This window comes from Cricetulus griseus (assembly GCF_003668045.3).
Source record: "Cricetulus griseus strain 17A/GY chromosome 1 unlocalized genomic scaffold, alternate assembly CriGri-PICRH-1.0 chr1_0, whole genome shotgun sequence".
NCBI classification, from domain to species: domain Eukaryota; kingdom Metazoa; phylum Chordata; class Mammalia; order Rodentia; family Cricetidae; genus Cricetulus; species Cricetulus griseus.
Genome location: NW_023276806.1, coordinates 25,739,000 through 25,758,488, shown reverse-complemented (window position 1 = coordinate 25,758,488; position 19,489 = coordinate 25,739,000). Strand labels below are relative to the sequence as shown.

General features: G+C 40.0%; 1 protein-coding gene and 1 long non-coding RNA gene across 5 annotated transcripts in view; one reads left to right on the top strand and one right to left on the bottom strand.

Moving 5' to 3' along the window:
* LOC107977418 overlaps positions 1-19,489 on the bottom strand; it is a 47,525-nt gene that overhangs the window by 5,523 nt on the left and 22,513 nt on the right. The gene's annotated exons all lie outside the window — the stretch shown is intronic.
* LOC100756805 (inorganic pyrophosphatase 2, mitochondrial) overlaps positions 1-19,489 on the top strand; it is an 82,209-nt gene that overhangs the window by 60,148 nt on the left and 2,572 nt on the right. For all 4 annotated transcript variants that reach the window (XM_027395745.1, XM_027395743.2, XM_035450905.1 and 1 more), the window contains 3 exons: positions 7,301-7,428; positions 9,076-9,161; positions 16,672-16,741. In XM_027395745.1, coding sequence (XP_027251546.1) covers positions 7,301-7,428; positions 9,076-9,161; positions 16,672-16,741 — 284 coding nt within the window. The remainder of the gene's footprint in view (positions 1-7,300; positions 7,429-9,075; positions 9,162-16,671; positions 16,742-19,489) is intronic.

Sequence of the window (19,489 nt, the reverse complement as noted above, 5' to 3'; positions counted from 1 at the left end):
CATCCCTTTTGTATGTGTTATTTTTAGCATGTTTAGACCAGTACCTAGCTACATTGACTTCTCAGTAGCATTGTAGACTGGATGAAGTAACTGTTAATATTAGTTTAAATGTTTATAATATCTTTCTAAGTCATTAACTCATGTTCTTATTTCAGAAGATAACAGAGTAGAAGGTTTTCCTCTGAGTAGAAGCATGACTGCAGTCATAAGTAAATGTTAGGATATTGAAGACATGATAATTCATATTTGGCAACTGATACAATTTTTTGTCTCAAAAAAAGTTAAATAAGTACAGACACTAATAAATAACAACCCTCCCCAAGTGGAAAGCTAGTTTCAGGTTCTCCATTGTCTGCAAAGATAGGATGGTAGATTTTAATTAAGTATTTTAGATTTATTTCTTTGTTTTTGTAGGAACATAAATCAAATTAAGAAAAATAAAATGAAGAACTTGGATTTAGAAGGAATAAGCCTTGGATCTGTCTGTTATTACAGTTTGTTATTGTCTCTTCTGCTTTTTTTTTTTTTTTTTTTTTTTTTTTTTTTTGGTTTTTCGAGACGGGGTTTTCTCTGTGGCTTTGGAGGCTGTCCTGGAACTAGCTCTTGTAGACCAGGCTGAACTCACAGAGATCCGCCTGCCTCTGCCTCCCTAGTGCTGGGATTGAAGGCGTGTGCCACCAATGCCCGGCTTCTCTTCTGCTTTTTTAGCCAGCATCTCATAAAAAATTCTAGTTTTCATGACTTTATGTAGATGGCATGATACTTTGTAAAGTATTGTGTTATAGTTTTAATATAAAAATTCTAGTAATTAAGGCTTTAAGGTTGGACACATTTCTGTTATAAAGTCATCATAGTTTTAGAGTATTGAAAGTTATGATACCCTATGAAAGCTGAATTTAAAAACCTGGGGTGAGCCAGGCATGCTGGCACAGGAGGCAGAGGCAGTCAGTCTTTGTGAGTTGAAGCCAGCCTGATCCACATAGTGAGTTTCAGAGTAGCTGGGTCTACATAGAAAAATCCTGCCTCAAAAAACCAAAACAAACAAACAAACAAACAAACCAACCCTTGGAAACTGTTTTTGCTTTTCTGTGTTTTAGATTATTACATAATTTATATTATGGAGTTTCTGTTATTTTGACTCTTATTCTATTCCCCCTCCTAGGAAGATCCTTCCCTCTCACCTACTTGCCTTCTCTCTTAATTAACCTCGGTAATTCTATGGATTGTAACTTGCTTAATGAGGACCTAACAGCTAACATCCACATATAAATGAATATATATCATACTTGAGGTCTAGGTTACCTCATCCAGGATGCTTTTTTTTTTTCTTTTCTAGTTCCGTCCTTTTATGGATGGAATTTCATGATTTTTTTATCAGCTGAGTAATATTCCACTGTGTAAATATACTACATTTTCTTTATCCATTCATACATCCATTGACAGATATATATAGTCTGGTTCCAGTTTCTGACTTTTATGAATAGAGCAGCAATGAAGATGGTTGAGCAAATGTCTCTGTAGTAGGATGTAAGGTCCTTTCGGTATTTGCGTAAGAGTGGTTGGTATAGCTGGATCTTGAAGTACATGAATTCCTAACTTCCTGAGGAACCATCACACTGATTTCCATAGTGGATGTACAAATTTGCAGTGGATGACTGGTTTCCTTACTCCAGATCCTTGCCAGCATGAACTGACATTTATTTTATTGGTCTTGGCCATTCCAACTGGTGTAATTTTGATTTCCATTTCGCTGATGACCAAGGTTGTTGAACATTGCATTAAGTATTTCTCAGCCTTTGATTTTTCATCTTTTGAGAATTTTCTTTAGGTCTGTACCCTGTTTTTTAGTTGGGTTATTTGTTTTTTGATATCTGGTTTGTTTTTCTGAGTTATTTTTATATTGTAGATATTAGTGTGTAGTTGGTAAAGATCTTTTCCCATTCTTTAGGCTACTTCTTTATCCAATTAAAGTGTCCTTTGCCGTAGTGAAGCTCTTAAGATTTCATGAAGTCAGATTTGTTATTTGCTGATCTCAGTGCTTGTGCTAATGGCACTCTCTTCAGAAAGTCTTCTCCTGTGCCAATTTGTTCAAGTATATTCCTCACGTTCTCTTCTGTCAGGTTCAGTGTGTCTGGTTTTATGTTAAGGTCATTGATCCACTTGGACTTGAGTTGTGTACCGGGTGATAAATAAGGATCTATTGCAGACATCCAGTTTGACCAGCACCAGTTGTTGAAGATACTATCTTCTGTATTTCTGGATTCTTTATCAAAAATCAGCTATCTATAGGAATGTGTATTTGTCTGGGTCTTCATTTCAATTCCATTGATCAACCTGTCTGTTATTAATGCCAGTACCATGTTCTATTACTATAGCTCTGTAGTAAAATCTTAGATCAGGGATGGTTATACTTCCAGGGTTTTGTTTGTTGTTTGTTTTGTGTTTTAGCTATCCTAGGGGTTTTTTTTTTTTTTCATATGAAACTGAAAATTGTCCTTTCAAGTCCTGTGTGTTGGAATTTTGATATTGTATTGAATCTGTAGATTGCTTTTGGTAGGATAGCCATTTTGACTATTTTAACAGCTAACATCCACATATAAGTGAATACATATCACAGTTGTCTTTTGGGGTCTGGGTTACCTCACTCAGGATGCTTTTTTTTTTTTTATTTCTAGTCCCATCCATTTATCTACAAATTTCATGATTTTTTTAACGCCTGAGGAATATTCCATTGTGTAAATGTACTACATTTTCTTTATCCATCCATGAACATGAGAGATCTTTTCATCTTCTGATATCTGCTTCAATTTCTTTCTTCAATGGTTATAAACATTCTTATGTTTCTCTCTCTCCTTCTCCTTTCTTCCCACCTCTTTTTGTTTGCTCCTTCCTTCCTTCCTTCCTTCCTTCCTTCCTTCCTTCCTTCCTTCCTTCCTTCCTCCCTCCCTCCCTCCCTCCCTCCCTCCCTCTCTCCCTTCTTCCCTTCCTTCCTTCCTTCCTTCCTTTCTTTTGAAGATTCTTTATATAGCACTAGCTGTCCAGGAACTCATTGTGTTGACCAGGCTAGGCTCCAACTCACAGAGATCCACCTGCCTCTGCCTCACAAGTGCTGGGATTAAACATGTGCACCACCATGCCCCACCTTTTCAGTTTCTTACCTGGCCTGTTGCTTCATTTTCTCCTCTGTACAGGGTAATTGTTTCTCCACAGGACAGATGGAGAGATGTCCCTTCAACACGTATGCCCTGCCCTGAGCCATTTCAACATAAAAGCCAAAGTCCTCAGTGTGACCCGAGAGTTGTATGTGACAAGTATGTGGTTGGCCCTCCCTTGTCACAAGCTCCATTGTTCACTGAGTTCTTGACAGGGGGCTTTGTTTTTTCCATCCTCAAATATCAAAGCACACTTAGGCCTCAAGATATTTTTCCTTTCTGTCTTCCCCCTGAAAAATACTAATGGCAGAAGTCTGGATAGTTGTTCTACAGTTCATACGAGACTCCTCTGAGAGGGCTAGAGAGGTGACTCAGTGGTAAGAGCACTGGATGCTCTTCAAGGGGACCACGGTTCAATTCCCAGCACCCACGTGGCAGCTCACAACTCTCTGTAACCCCAGTTCCAAGGGATCCAAAATGACCTTTTCTTCCCTCCACAGGCACTAGACATGCACATGGTGCAAATGTAGGTAAACGCTCATACACCTAAAAGTAAAAATGAAAATTAAAAATCTTTTAAAAAAGAGTTCATTGCAGTGCACTTTATATGAGCTTGACTTTTGTTATGTAAGATGCTTTCCCACTCCACTGGCTCAGCAATCTGCATTCGTTGGAAATGTTTAGTTTTTCCTCTAACTCAGCTGTTTTATTACCCAGCCCTAAATTGATGACAGATGTTTTTTAGTAACCAGTTTTATTGGATTCTTTCAGAACATTCAAAATTAATTTCATGGAAGCCAACACTTTTGTATTAATAAATTCACCTGCTTACATGATATTTAGTTAAATCTCTAGCTGTAACCACTGATACCATTGCAGAATGCCTTGGGAATGGAGACACCTGACACTTGGCAAAGATAAAACCCAACCAATGATGGGAAATGTGTGCTTCCTTCCAGAGGGTTCCACCAGACTCAGCACTCACTACAGAATAGTTTATACAGTGCAGAATCCTCATTAATTAGTTCAGTAAAGTGATAAGTTGAAGCTCAATTAAAAGGGCTTAATTGGTCTAGAAGAGAAACAGATATATTTAGCTTGATTTTATAAATCAGTACTTCCAGGTTCTCCTTTGTTATTGATGGAGTCGTCCATCTTTTCATTAAATGCCATAATTGTCTACATCATAAAGTTTCACATAAAATCCTAAGAGTGAGAATAAATGGGCACTAGAAAATTGCTCCTTTTCTTAAAAATGGCATAAATTATAAAAATGCATCTGATAGAGAAGTCCTACAGATGGACAATGGTGTCAATTAGACGTTATGGATGAACAAAATGTAACTGAGTATCCCTAAAATGACTTCAGGGAACAGCATTATGATGTGCAGATTTTCCTAAAATGGAAGAAAATGTATAAATGCATCTGCATTTATTTTTAACACCTTTGGCTGGACAATGCAACAAGAAGAAAAGCAGGTTAAGAATTAAACATCTCATGGTTTTTATGGTGCAGCTTCTGATGTACATTTTAGTAAACATGTTAAGTTCTCTTTGCTATAGTTTCCTTATGTTTAACGCACATGTATTTCGTGGGTCCACTTATCAATTGTAGGTGCAGTGTTTTGTGCTTTGATTAAAGTAATTCATTGAGTTGGATTTCTGGTTGGACATTTACTATTGAGGTTTTAAAAATGTTAAAATTTGCATGCTTCCAATTTTGTCTGTGTGTTTTGTTGTTTATGAAATTGCAGCTGTTTTCTCCTGGGATGTAATTAATTGGGAATTGGTGAGTTTAGCTTCTACTGGAGTTTATACTTCTTTCTGGTACTGTTAAATGTTTGACATTTTTAATCACTGGTATCTTAAAGGTCCCCTCCATGAGTTCTGAGCAAAGAGCTTCCTAGGATGAAAAGGGTATTTTATAATTAGCTTCTTTGGTGAGTTAAATAAAGATAATCAAACAAATGTTTTGCACAGTGGGACAAAGACCAGTGGATTGGGTGAGGTACAAGGATGGGTCATCAATCAGATTGATGTATAAGAGACTATTTTGGAAATTAAAGTACATTCCTACTTATTCAGGTTTTGTATACTGAACTATTTTCCCAAGCGAATAAGAGAGTTTTAAGTTGGAACAACCTGAAATTTACAAGGATGCTTTGTAAGAATAGGAAGAGGATATAAGAAGATGACCAGTGTAAAATCCACCTTAGAAATAACCTCTTAGGTAAGCAGAAAAAAATGTGAAGATAAATAGAATCTGAGGAGGAGACAGCTCTACGCTGTATTAGGTGAAGAGTGTCTTCGATTGTGGGTCTGGGCCATGACAAAGGACTCTAACCCAGGGTGCAGTATGCATTCCCTAAAGGGCACACTTCTGTAAAATTCTCTGTCTTAAGCACCTGCCAGCAATTACAATTGCTTACAAAGAATATGTTGATACTTGATAATAAAGCAGCTGTAACCTGCATTCCCTTTCAAGCAAGTCTCTTTCTTTTTTTTAAATTTTTTTTTCCTTTGATTAATTGTAACGCTGGTGTTTTTGTTTCAAAATATTTTGGATAGATGTGTGGCCTTTGGTATCATTTCACACTTTAAATCAGAAGACTATTTGCCAGCAAACTGAACTTCCCCCTTACCCTGGGCTCTACTCCACACATTCCTTTCGGATATAGTAAGGCCCCCCCCCAGCCCTGGAGGTGTTGAACCCCTGTATACCAGGCAAAGAGCAAGTAGGAAAAAGCAAGGCAATAATGCTTGTCTATATGATCAGTGCCTACTGGCTTTCCCTGTCAAGTGAGAGGAGGGAGGATTCAGCAAGATGTGGAACCAAGTAGTTTCTGGGTTATCCCTCTGTGTATGTCCTCTCCTGGCTTTAGTTATAGCTTCCTAATTTTTCAAGTTTGACCGAGTCTGTGTGATCTTTGTTGTGATATGTTGTACATCACAGGCTGATTCTAAACTTCTCCATTAGTTAAAGTATTTTGGCAAGGTATTAAACTGTATATTAGAAGGGCTGCTTCCCTGGGGACTTCACTGAACAAGGAGTTTATCTGTCTCAATACAGTAACTTTATTTCCAAGTGTATTCCAGCCAGTGTTATCAAAGGTAAATCTTGAAAACCATGGTTGAATTAGGACAATTTGTGTGTGTGTGTGTGTGTGTGTGTGTGTGTGTGTGTGTGTGTGTGTGCGCGCGCGCGCGCGCGATGTTTGGGTCCTACCCTGTTTAAATTCCCGGAATCATCTTTGTCTTCCTTATTTGGCTTCATTTTTCTTTATGGGACTTTTGCCACTGTACACGATTGTTTCTCTGCTGTCTGCTTCTCCCTGCAGTGTCAGGCATGTGTTTTCATCTACTCTTTTCAGTTATCTCACCGTTTTGAACAGGGTGTGACACAAAGAAGGAACCTACTAAGTACTGGATAAAAAAGAATCACACAGCCTCTCTTAGCCAGAGTCAGTGCACTGTTTTCTGGATACTGCTCTCATTCGTGTTTAGACTTTTTAGAGCAGTACTTCTAAAAAAAAAATATGAATCCTGCTACTGTGATTTTACTAGTTTAAACCCCTCCTTTGTCTGTCAGAAGACAGCAATCCCTGTCATGGTATGTGCTGCTCAGTGACCCTTCCTTCTTAGAGGTGTCTCCTCCCTGTCTACTCCCTCTTGATGCACAGGTCCTAGCCTGTGTTTTATTACCTGTAGCACACTCCCTGGCTTCCGTTGTGCTGTCTCTCTACCTCCCCCCCTCCTGGGCGCCCTCCTCTATGGTGCTTTCTTTCACTCCCTTATCTGATAGCACCATCCTGTTCTGTCTCTTGACATGACATGACCTCATTGCACTTCCTTTATCACCATTTCTGTCTCTTTCCTGTCCTATGTAACCCTGTGAACTTGCAGACGGAAAGAAACCTGGGTCCTGAAGGGACTCGGTAAATGTCTGTGGAATGAAGGACCAGTGATTCCCATAGGGAAGTAGAAGTCTGTGGGTGTTATGAGACTTTTCAAGCATCCCCAGCACAAAGGGTTATTTATGATGGAAGCTGGAGTCGGCCCGAATTTCATGGCTTCCTCGAGACCAGGCCTGACTATATTCCTGAGTGTAAATGATTTCTAACCAAATGCTTTCGTTTCTTCCTTCACAGATATTGATGATGTTAAGAAGCTCAAACCAGGTTACCTGGAAGCCACTGTTAGTTGGTTGAGACTTTATAAGGTACCAGACGGAAAACCAGAAAACAAGTTTGCTTTTAATGGAGAATTCAAAGACAAGGTAAAGATGAGAATTTGTTTGAAGTGCTCCTCTCACTGTCTGATAGCATATTTCACATAGACAATCTGATAGGAATATTCACATATAGCAGGAAGACACTTTACTGATTTCCGTATTGAAGGGCATTAGTGTTAATGTTTTTTTTTTCCAGATATTTAAGTGAATCAACAGGATCAATCTACTCATCCCAGAAAGTAAGGGAATTCTGCATTTAGTCTAAACTGTGTATATTGTGTATGAAGAAAATTGCCCCATTTCCTGGTGTGAGGAGGCTCCTTTCCCTTCATGTAAATCCATCCAGGATTCCCTCCTGACTAAATTTTAGGGTGACTGAATGAAGTTTTTAACAGTTAAGCGAGCACCTGAATTATCTTACTGGTAGAGGACTTTCCGTTAGAATGCCACAAAGCTTCCATAAGATGTCTCTAATCTAATATGACTCAGATGAAGGAAATCAGCCAAGGAACTGAAGTCTAAAATAGGGAATATTTCAAAGCTCTTACCACTAAATAAATGCACGCTCTTAAGCAACTTCTAAGCCGGCACAGAAAGCATATTCTATGGCTAAAATAAGGCACAAAACTGACCCCAAGTATCTCTCTTTAGGGATTGATTGCTGTTATGTAGTGTTTGTTGTAATTTAAGAAAAGCAGTGTGCAAGGGAAAGACACCATGTGACAGGGTTCAAGCAGAGGGGTTTTTTTTATTAGGAAAAGGGATCATTAAAGGGGGAAAGGGGAGCCGGGAGATCAGCCTCCAGGAACAGGAGCAGCAGGAGAGGGGAGACAGGAAAGAGGGGTAGAGAGGGGGGGCAGATAGAGGGAGAGAAAGAGAAGGGTGGGAGGTGGGCAGGGCCTTTTAAAAGGGAACATAGTGAATGTGCACAGATGCTGCTCTTAGTGGCTGCAGCTGAGGGGTGTCCTGTCAGAACCCCAAGGACAGGCCAGTACAGATGCCTGAATACTAACAGTGTTATTAGATGTATACCTAGCCAAATGTTTATTACTGATTATGCAATTTTAGGTATTTTTATGAATTGGTACCAAGAAAAAGTTGTGGCAGTTCTGAGATGTATTGCTTTCAGACAGTGAGTTGTCCAAAATTACAGTTACACTTTGTGCACTCGTGGCAATGATGACGTAAGTGTGTGCTTGCCTGCTTCCTCACCAGTTGTGGACTAGGCTGAGCTCTTCACTCGCATTGTTTTATTTATTCATTCATTAGCTCTGTAGTTAAGATCTAAGGTGGGCGAACTGTGTCTAGGTCAGACAGTAAATATTTAAGGCTTTACAACATAACAGATGGCTTCTGAATATCTTCCCAACACTACCATTCCACCAAGGCATCCAGGAGCCAAAGACACATGGCAGCCCAGGGTTGACCCACAGACTTTCATTGGCCTGCCCCTTATATAGACTGTCCCCCACCCCCACCTCATTATAAGCTATTCCTTGGAGAAGGAAGTGGAGGCTTGGTGCAGCCTAGCACCTGCATCCCAGCTGGTAACTAGACAAGTTTTCTACTCAAGTTTGCCTGATTCCAGAGCTCCGGCTCTTAACATGTTGTCACTGGTTCTGTGTGGGTGTAACACTGATTTGGGTGGGAACTAGGTTGCAACTACCTCTGTCTGTTTTTGATTGCAACTAGGCTTTCGCTCTTGAAGTTGTTAACCACACACATGAATGTTGGAAAACAATGATCATGAAGAAATGTGACCACGGAGCTATCAATTGGTAAGAAAATAGCTCTTCTGCAGATATAATGTTAATTCATTGTCAGGTTCTGCTCAGCAGCCATGTGATATTGCTCAGATCCCAGACTTTCAAAGCATGTCTCTCTCTTTTTTTTTTGTTTTGTTTTGGTTTTTTATTTTGTTTTTCAAGATAGGGTTCCCTGGAACTCGCTCTGTAGACCAGGCTGGCCTGGAACTCACAGAGATCCACCTGCCTCTGCCTTCTGAGTGCTAGGATCAAATGCATGTGTCACCACCGCACAGTTTATGGAGCATGTCTTTAACAGTCATTGCTGAGTGCTGGCTGTCACCATGCAGCTAGGAATCCTACATGACTCATTTTTTCCAAATGATTTTTATTTCAATAAGTTATACTGACAAGTAAACAAATACTTAATGCAGTCTACTGTGATAGAACGAGAACAGCAGTTTCCAATGTGTAAAAATATGGTTACTCTGTTTACATAAAAGCTACCCCATCATCCAATGCAATCCCCATCAAAATCCCAGCACAATTTTTCATGGACCTTGAAAGAATATTTCTCAACTTTATATGAAAAAAAAGACCCAGGATAGCCCAAACAACCCTGTATAATAAAGGAACTTCCCGGAGGCATCACTATCCCTGACTTCAAGCTCTATTGTAGGGCCATAGTCCTGAAAACAGTTTAGTATTGGCACAAAAATAGACAGGTAGAGCAATGGAATCAAATTGAAGACCCTGATATTAACCCACACCTACGAACACCTGATTTTTGACAAAGAAGCTAAAATTATACAATGGACAAAAGAAAGCATTTTCAACAAATGGTGCTGGCATAACTGGATACTGGCATGTAGAACACTGCAGTAGATCCATTTCTATCACCATGCACAAAACTTAAGTCCAAATGGATCAAAGAATTCAACATAAATCCAGGCACACTGAACCTCTTAGAAGAGAAGTTAGGTGGTACCCTTGAACGAATTGGTACAGGAGACCGCTTCCTGAACATAACACCAGTATCACAGACACTGAGATCTACAATTAATAAATGGGACCTCTTGAAACTGAGAAGCTTCTTTCTGTAAGGCAATGGACACAGTTAACAAGACAAAATGACAGCCCACAGAATGGGAAAAGATCTTCACCAACCCCACATCTGGCAGAGGGCTGATTTCCAAAATATACAAAAAAAAATCAAAAACAAAACAAAAAAAAAAAACTCAAGAGGCTAGTCACCAAAACACCAGCTAATCCAGTTAAAAAGTGGGGTACAGAACTAAATAGAGAATTCTCAATAGAGGAATCTAAAATGGCTGAAAGACACATAAGAAAGTGCTCAACATCCTTAGCCATCAGGGAAATGCAAATCAAAACAACTCTGAGATACCATCTTATTCTTGTCAGAATGGCTAAAATCAAAAACACCAATGACAGTTTATGCTGGAGAGGATGTGGAGAAAGGGGAACACTCCTCCACTGCTGGTGGGAGTGCAAACTCATACAGCCACTTTGGAAATCAGTAATGTAGGTTCCTCAGGAAAATGGGAATCAGTCTGCCACAAGATCCAGCAATTCCTCTCTTAGGCATATACCCAAAAGAAGCACATTCATACAACAAGGACATCTGTTCAACCGTGTTCCAGAACCTGGAAGCAACCTAGATGCCCCTCAGCTGAAGAATGGATAGAGAAAATGTGGTGCATTTACACAATGGAGTATTACTCAGTGGAAAAAAAAAATGGAATCTTGGAATTCACAGACGAATGGATGGAACTCGAAGAAACCATCCTGAGTGAGGCAACCCAGTCACAAAAAGACAAAAATGGTATGCACTCACTCATATATGGATTTTAGACCTAGGGCAAAGGCGTAGCAGTCTACAATCCACACCGCCAGAGAAGCTAGGAAACAAGGAGGACCCTAAGAGAGACACACATGGCCCCGTGGAGAAGGGGAAAGGGACAAGATCTCCTGAGCTAATTGGGAGCATGGTGGGAGGGAGAGGGAGTTAGAAGAAAGAGAAGGGGAGAAGAGGAGGGGAGAGGAGGACATGAGGGAGCAGTCAGGAGAGGGATGGAGGAGAGCAAGATAAGAGATACCATAACAGAGGGAGCCATTATAGGTTTAAAGAGAAATCTGGCACTAGGGAAATGTCCAGAGATCTACAAGGTTGACCCCAGCTAACAATCTAAGCAATAGTCGAAAGGCTACCTTAAAAGCCCTTCTTCAATAATGAGATTGATGACTACCTTGTGTGCCATCCAGAACCTCCATCCAGTAGCTGATGGAAGCAGAAGCAGAAGCAGAAACCCACAGCTAAACACTGAGCTGAACTGGAATCCAGTTGCAGAGAGGGAGGAGTGATAAGCAAAGTGATCAAGACCAGGCTGGAGAGACCCACAGAAACAGCTGACCTGTACAAGGGGGAGCTCATGGACCCCCATGTTGCTGATAGCTGAGAAACCAGCATAGGACTGTTCCAAACCCCCTGAATGTGGTGTCAGTTTGGAGGTCTGGGCAATCTATGGGGCCACTGGAAATGGATCAGTATTTACTAGTACACAAATGGACTTTGGGAACCCACTCCACATAAAGGGATAATTTCTCAGCCTAGACACACTGGAGAGGGCCTAGGCCGTGATCCAAATGATATGACAAACTTTGAAGATCTCCCATGGAAGGCCTCAGCCTCTCTGGGGAGCAGAAAGGGGTTGGGGAGGCAGACGAGGGAGAGGGAACTGGGATTGACATGTAAAAGAAGCTTGTTTCCAATTTAAATTAAAAACGGAAAAAAAAATTACCCCATCACTTCTTATAAACAGTAAAAGCTGTGGTTTTCCTTTTTAGCTATATTTTTCCATGTGCATCTGTCTGTGTGCATGCATGGCACACATGTGACGGTCAGAGGACAACTTGCAAGAGTCACTTCCCTCTTCCCACCTGTAGATTCAGGACATGACACTCAGGTAGTCGTCTTGTCCAACATGACCTGGACCATTAAATGATTAAGAGGAATCAAACAGTAGTAACGTGCATACATTTCACTTTAATTTGAAACATCTGAATATATACCTATTTACCAAGCATTACTAATAAGGTTAAGAGCTTTTCTACATAAATTCCACTTGTGGATTTTCCCCTACATCTACTAGTATTGTGTGAAATAGAAAAGAAAGATTCTGAAATCTGAATCCTCCCGCCTTGACTTCTTGAGTGCTAAGCAGATGTACCTTTCAAAGAGCCTGAATGTGGCTTTGTCATCTAGATGCTTAAGAATGCCTTCTGGTGGGTCTCTTCAGTTGTGGAGCTTAATTCTCTAGCCTCTTGACCTGTTCCCCCTGCCAGCTGTCATTCTATGGTAAATGTGGTCCTCTGGGCACTTGCCCACTGCCGTGCTTTCCCTAGTGGAAGCTTGAGTGTTAGCTGCTGTGCTGTGTGCTGTGTGCTGAATCTGAGCTTTAGCACCTAATCTCAGGGCGTGGTGCAGAAGGTAGTTTTGACCAAGGAAATATATTTTCAACTATCCCAGAATATTTATGTCTTGAAGTTGTTTTCCTGAAGGAAGGTACATTTCCTTCACTGAAATTTGTTTTGTAGCACCAGTAAGGTGGCTTGGCAGACAACAGTACTTCCTTTGGGAGCCTACTGACCTGATTTCAATCACTGGCACCACATGAAAGTAGAGGGAGAAAACCGACTGCACTGAGTTGCCCCCAGCCTCCACACATGGACTGTGGCATACACGCACCGATCCACCTTCCGTCCATGCACAGGATAAGGGCACACATGGCTGTGTGCATGCTTGTACACACACACACAGGTATATTTTTAATTTTTTTTTAATTCCAATCAATAGTACTAGTTCTATTTAGTTCTATGTACATTTGCCCTAATGCCATTTTGTTCTACAAATTCTAGGGGTCATGATGCATTGTCATCGGCAGCTCACACTTTTGTATGATGTCCTTTTTTTCTTGGTTGTGTGGCTTTAAAGTGAAAGGCCCTGACAATGTGTACCCTGGACATGGTCTTTGATCGTGACCTTGAGCATTTGTCAGACATGAAAATAATTTTCTATGTATTAAAATTCCATTTTTTTTTTTTTTTTTTTTTTGGTTTATCTGTAGCTTTGGAGCCTATCCTGGCACTCGCTCTGGAGACCAGGCTGGCCTCGAACTCACAGAGATCCACCTACCTACCTCTGCCTCCCAAGTGCTGGGATTAAAAGCGTGTACCACCAATGCCTGGCAAAATTCCATATTCTTAACTATAAATTTTCTTTTGTATCTATTATTTTCAGGCGATCATTTCTTTTTTATTTAATCAGTTATTTTGTACTGGTAATCTATTTTTAATATGCCTTTAATTTCTAAGTATAATTTTTGTTTGTTGTGTCCAGCATTTTTGATGTTGGTGATTTTTAACTCCAATGTCATGTCTTCTTGGCTTGGGCAATGAGAAATATTTATAAATTGTCTCTTTTTTTAGTTTTGCAGTGCTAGGACATTTATAAATTTAGAACAAAATATTTAGTGCCTCAAAGTTAAAAAGGAAAGGAAGCACATTCTTTTATGCTATTCTTAATCACATTTTTTGCAGTAGGTACCCACACCCTAGTCAGCCGTTAAGTGATTATCAGCTTCTCCACAGTTTATCAGCTATTTGTCAACTTCTCCACAGGCTACCGTCAGTTTAAGAGCTGAAAGACAGAGATTTTCAGTTATGTGAGGACTTACTGGCTTAGTGTTTTATTCCCAACATCTAGAAAAACCCTAGATACACTGTATAATTTTTTAAACTTGCAAATGGATATAAATAAATGCTGTGTAAACTTGTCCTTTCTTTTCTTATTGCTCACATTGTCCTGGGGCTTCTCTGCTCTGGGCAGGCCTTCCTCAGCTTCCCCAGTAGAGGGGATTACAGGCCCACACCACCAAGCCCTGCTGAACAAAGCATGGAACAAGGATTCACAGATTACTGCATAAAATCCTGGTAGAGGAAAAAATGTTCATACACATATATGTGCATACATGTTCTTATACTCTAGACCAGTGCTTCTTAACCTGTGGGTTGTGACCCCTTGGGGGGAGTCAGTGACCCTTTCACAGGGGTTGCCTAAGACTGTTGGAAAACACAGGCATTTGCATTACAGTTCATAACAGTAGCAAAATGACAGTAGCAATAAAAATTTGACAGATTGGGGGTCACCACAACACGAGGAACTGTATTAAAGGGTTGCAGCATTAGGATGGTTGAAAACCACTAAGCCAGATGATATACTTTATTGACTAAAATACATAATGACTTTTTAACTAATATTCCAAAGTCAGAAAGCAGGAGAGTCAGTTGGCTTCTACCAGCTATTTGTCAAAATATTTAATTGGAAATTAAAAAAAAATATTCATTGTTTTAAAATGTTCAGATGCTGGCTTTAATATTGTTCTTTTCAAATGATCCTGTTCATGTCTTCATTCTCTTGAAGGAATGGAGGGTCACTTTACAAATGGGAGTATCCGATTCAACAGATTAAAAGGGCATGCCGTTCATTTTGAATTTTAGAACTGGTTTTTAAAATTATGTGTGTTCATTTTTAATTTTTGAAAATAAAATTAAAAAAGTCCATGTGAAGTTCAAATATGGTTGTATATTCTGCACTTTATCTGGCAGTCCAACTTCCGGAAGCCCCATCTGCCTGCCCTCACTTCCGTTTGTCCATCAGTTACAGGAAGGCGTTTGGCTTCATCAATGTAAAAACCTTAGTAGAGTAGACTTATACCACACCATGCTTTCTTTGGGGGATTAGCACTCAGGACCTTGCAGGATCTAATTGTTTTTGTCTGCTGCCTTTTATTTTAATCTTTATTTACTTTTCTTACGTGTTGGGTGTTTTGACTGCATTTTTATCTCTGCACCATATGACTGCATTGCTCACAGAGGCATTAAGAGGGTGTCGGAAGCTCTGGTTGTGAGCCTCACTGTAGTAGGTACTGTGAATCAAATCCCAGTCCTCTGGAAGAGTAGCCCAGGCTTCTAGCTGCTGAACCATCTCTTCAGCCCTCTTATTATTTTTACTCTCATTAGAGAAACAGCTGACTTCAGACTTGACTTGTTTCCATTTCCAAGCCACCCAAACATGAGTTATAGAGAAGAAAATGTGAAGAAGTTATAATTTAAAATCCAGCTGCCACCTATCACCCAGTCTTTTCACACAGAACTAGGTGTGATATGCACACCTGTAACCCTGGAGCAGCAGAGGCTGAGGATGGGGGATTGCAGGTTGTGTCCCGACATGGGGCACATAGCAAGAGACGACTTCAGAAAACAAAAGTAAACAAATAAAAACCAGATCTGGACCAGCCTGATGACCTGAGTTCAATCCCTAGGACTCACATGGTAGAAAGGGAGAAGGAACTCCAGGAATTTGTCCTCTGATATTTTTACGCACATGCTGTGACACGTGTGGGTGGGCGCGCATGCGTGTGTGTGTGTGCACACACACACATACACACACACACACACACACACACACACACACACACACACACACACACACACGAACAAATAGACAAATAAATGCCCAAATAAATAATGTCATTCAAAACCCTATAGACGTTTTTAAAAATTAAATGTTGTTTGTAGCAAAAAAGAAAAGTCCCACACCAAGTTTTGATGGTAACCAGAATGAAAACCTACTGTAATCAGTGTTGTTAGATGGGTCTTCTTGTGACAACTGCCCAACATATTTCACAAAGCAATTGTGAAGATAAATTTGATAATGTGTATCTGCTAGGCTGTTTGAGAGAAAGTAAGTGCATTAGGAGACAATCATTGCTAGTCACTTTTCCCTTTGACTGAAAAGAGTAACTTGGTCTGAACTCCCTTCTTTTCTAGTGCTTTCTACATCCATTTCAACCTGCCAGCTTTTCTGTGGAATTTTTAGAAATTGGCCTTACTTCCATGTAAGAGGGATGGTGGCCTCTACTGTCATCTGAGGGCCAGGCTTGTGTGGTGGTGGCGGCATGCTTTGGGGTCTATCAAACCAAGAAGGGCGTGAGTTTCCAAGCCCTCACTGATTGGAGAACAAGCCTTTCTGGGCTGTCCAACTTACAAGAAAAAAAGTTACCATGTTTTCATTTCTTCTTCTCCTTAATCTTCTGTTTCTCTCTGAGAAAGGTAGTCTTCTTTCCGATTCCAGTGCCTACTCCACAGAGGATAGACAATGCCTTTACATAGTCTCTTTCTGTATGTTGAATTAGACTCTTAATCAAGCTTAAGTGTAGTTGTGATGTTTGTGTATACAACAGGAAGTGGTTTTGGTAGTATATCATTTTAACTTGTTTTAATTGTGGAGAGTGCAGTGTTGTGTGTACAGTGCATATCTGTGTGTACAGTAGCTTTACTTCTGATTAGTTCTTGGTTCATTGGCTAACATCATACAGCCAGTGTGGACAGTTTGTGGTTGGTTTTCTTCTGGCAATTTCTCATTTTTTGGCTGTGTTAACTAACGTTCTCTTTTCTTCTGCAGCACAAATGTACAAATGTGTGATAGCCCTTTCCACTGTACTCCAGAGGAAGCAAGATCACTAGTTGAATCGGTAAGGAGCCAGGCAACTGTATTTAATAGCATGTTAATTCTTACTTAGAGACCACTAAATAAGAAAATTAATATTTGGATAATTAGGTATATAAAGTGTGTTTAACAGAGATCTCAAGCTTTAAAATCTCCCTTATAAATTAGGGGCTTTTAACTAATTATGAGCTAGAAACTAGTAAATTTAGGTCCTTAGGAACAACTGAAATTATGGCTGCTTTTCATTTGTTGGGTTTTCCCACCATTAATTCATCAGTTATTCAGTTATAACCTGCTCTGCAATGATTTATCAGTGCATGAGTGCATACTAAAAAAGACACAAAAACGTGTCCTATTGAAAGTTACATTTTAGTTGGGAGGATAAATAATAAATATAGAAGTGAAGGCGACTTTGAATAGATAATAAATACTGATGAAAAATGAATTGCAGGAAGACGGGAATTATAGTCATTAGGCAGTGGTCTAGGAAAGGGGCGTGCCAGTGGCTGTGGAAGGTGAAGGGGTGAGCTGCTGAAGTGGGAGCCTTCCAGGCTCAAGGCAGAAGGATGCCTGTGTCCTAGCCAGGGACACTGAGGATTGCTGGGAATTTGGGACTAACTCAGGCCACATACCGAGTTCCAAGGCAGCCTCAGCTAGGGAGTGAGACCGCATCTGACAAAACCAATAAATAACAAGATACAATGCTGTTTCATAGTTATCAGCTTGCCAATGGTTTAAAAAGTCTGATAATACTTGATGTTTTCAAACCTCACACTCGATTATTAGTTTGGCAATATAAATTGTTATGATTCCTACGGACACTGAAGATGCTAACTCACTTGGCAGAACAGTGCCAATCTCATAGAGATATTGGTGTGTATGCTTATAAAACCAGACAGGGGAAATCTGAAACTGGGGATCAGTTGATAAAATTAGGGAATAAACTGTGCGTATGCACTATTGTCCTTGTCTTCTTTATAAATCAGGGCAGAAAGAAGGTGTGGCATTGGGTGGGTGAGGGGGATATCAGGAAATCATTGCCAATAGTGAAGAGTTGGTACGTACCTGCTACTTTTCGTAAGACCATTGCATTACTTTCCAATTTAAATATCATTTTCTTCACTAATGTGAAAAAGACATTTCTTGCCCATGACAAAACGGAGTGCCATTATCTGACTTCCCATAATGGAGGTTCTCTTAAATAGATAGGGCTTTATGTGTTCTGAATATATTCAACCAGTCAAGGAACCTGTCCTAACAATGAAAAAAATAACATTCTTGAGATAATGTTTAAAAGTAATGTCCTATTACATGTTTTAAGAGAACTTGCTTGCTTCTCTTTTGCAGTGGTTTTCAGGCTAACAAATTGCTCAACTGTTTTATGTTTTGTGCACCATTCATTTTCCCTCTCTGAAATGTTTGGCAGTACCATTTAGAAACAGATGTTAATTTTAGACAGGAAATTTAGCCAGTGAATTTTTCAAAGAATTTTGTAAAATGTTTTGTACAACTTCAAGAGAGAGAAGCATGTGAGAATATGAGAAGGTTCTGATCTGTGCAGATAGATACTGCCATCACATGCCCAGTGCTTCAGCTGAGTGGGAGGTTTGTGCCTGCTGCACTTACTCTTAGGCCGGGCACGCTCCAAAGCAGCCCAGTTAGGCATGTTTCATGGGCCAGAGGATGCTGTGTTAAATGTAATAATAATCCTCAGCCTGCTCCTCCTCCTCCATATACTTGAAGGAAAATTCAGCACACCATTTATCATCTGGGGAATGGATTAGGGACCTTCCTCGGAATAGAACCAGTGGGAGGCACGCATATTCATATGTTCATGCCCGGTTCGTCTATCGCAGACCATGGACATGACCATGGTTTCATAATTGTATCTTAGAGCTCAAAAATGCTGAGTGATGTTGGCTTAACCAAAAACGATTGCTCTACAAGCCATTTAAAAGTATTGCACATACAGTTATATACATTGCATTTGATAGTGACAATAAATAGTTATGTCATTACTGCTTCATATAATGCTACATCATATATGTGTATATATATATATATGTATATATATATATATAATGTAGGATTATATGTAGAATATACTCTTATTTTTTCAGAGTTTACTGTGAACACTGGCAGCAGCCTCACGCATCTTAATTGTTACTCTTTTATTTATATGATTTCTCTTGGGCTTTGTTTTCCTCTCTTGTTTTTTTGTGGCCCTTAATGAGATCAAATCTACTGCTACTATTGCTACTATTGCCACTGAGAAGTCCTATCAAATGATTGATCTGGAAGGAGAGTAAAAGGTGGCTGAGGGTTATTTACCGGCCAGGTGTGTCCATTCCCCTGTGTCTAGTCTTGAAGGACAGGGACAAAGTGACTTGGAACTCTTTCCTAACCAGCACTTATCGTACCCTAAACATCCTGGGCCTGGCATTGACTTGCTTCCTATGCACCACAGCCCTCCCAGGCATCTGGTTCAAGAATAGAGGATTTTATCCATATTAAAGATTTTCTATGGCAAGTGGTTTTCCTCAACTTACCCGCTGTTTCCACAAATTCTCCCCTGCCCTCACATCAGTATGCACAGGCCTACCCACCACTTCCACATGTAAAGAACAGCTCTCAAACTGTTTAAACCCCCAGGCCTGACAACTACTAATGTTGTCATCAATGTCCAGCCCCTTCCCCCAGTGTCACACACTTGGGCTTTGCCTGTGGTTTTTGCAATGCATACAGAGATATACTTCTATGCCTGGTCTTCGCA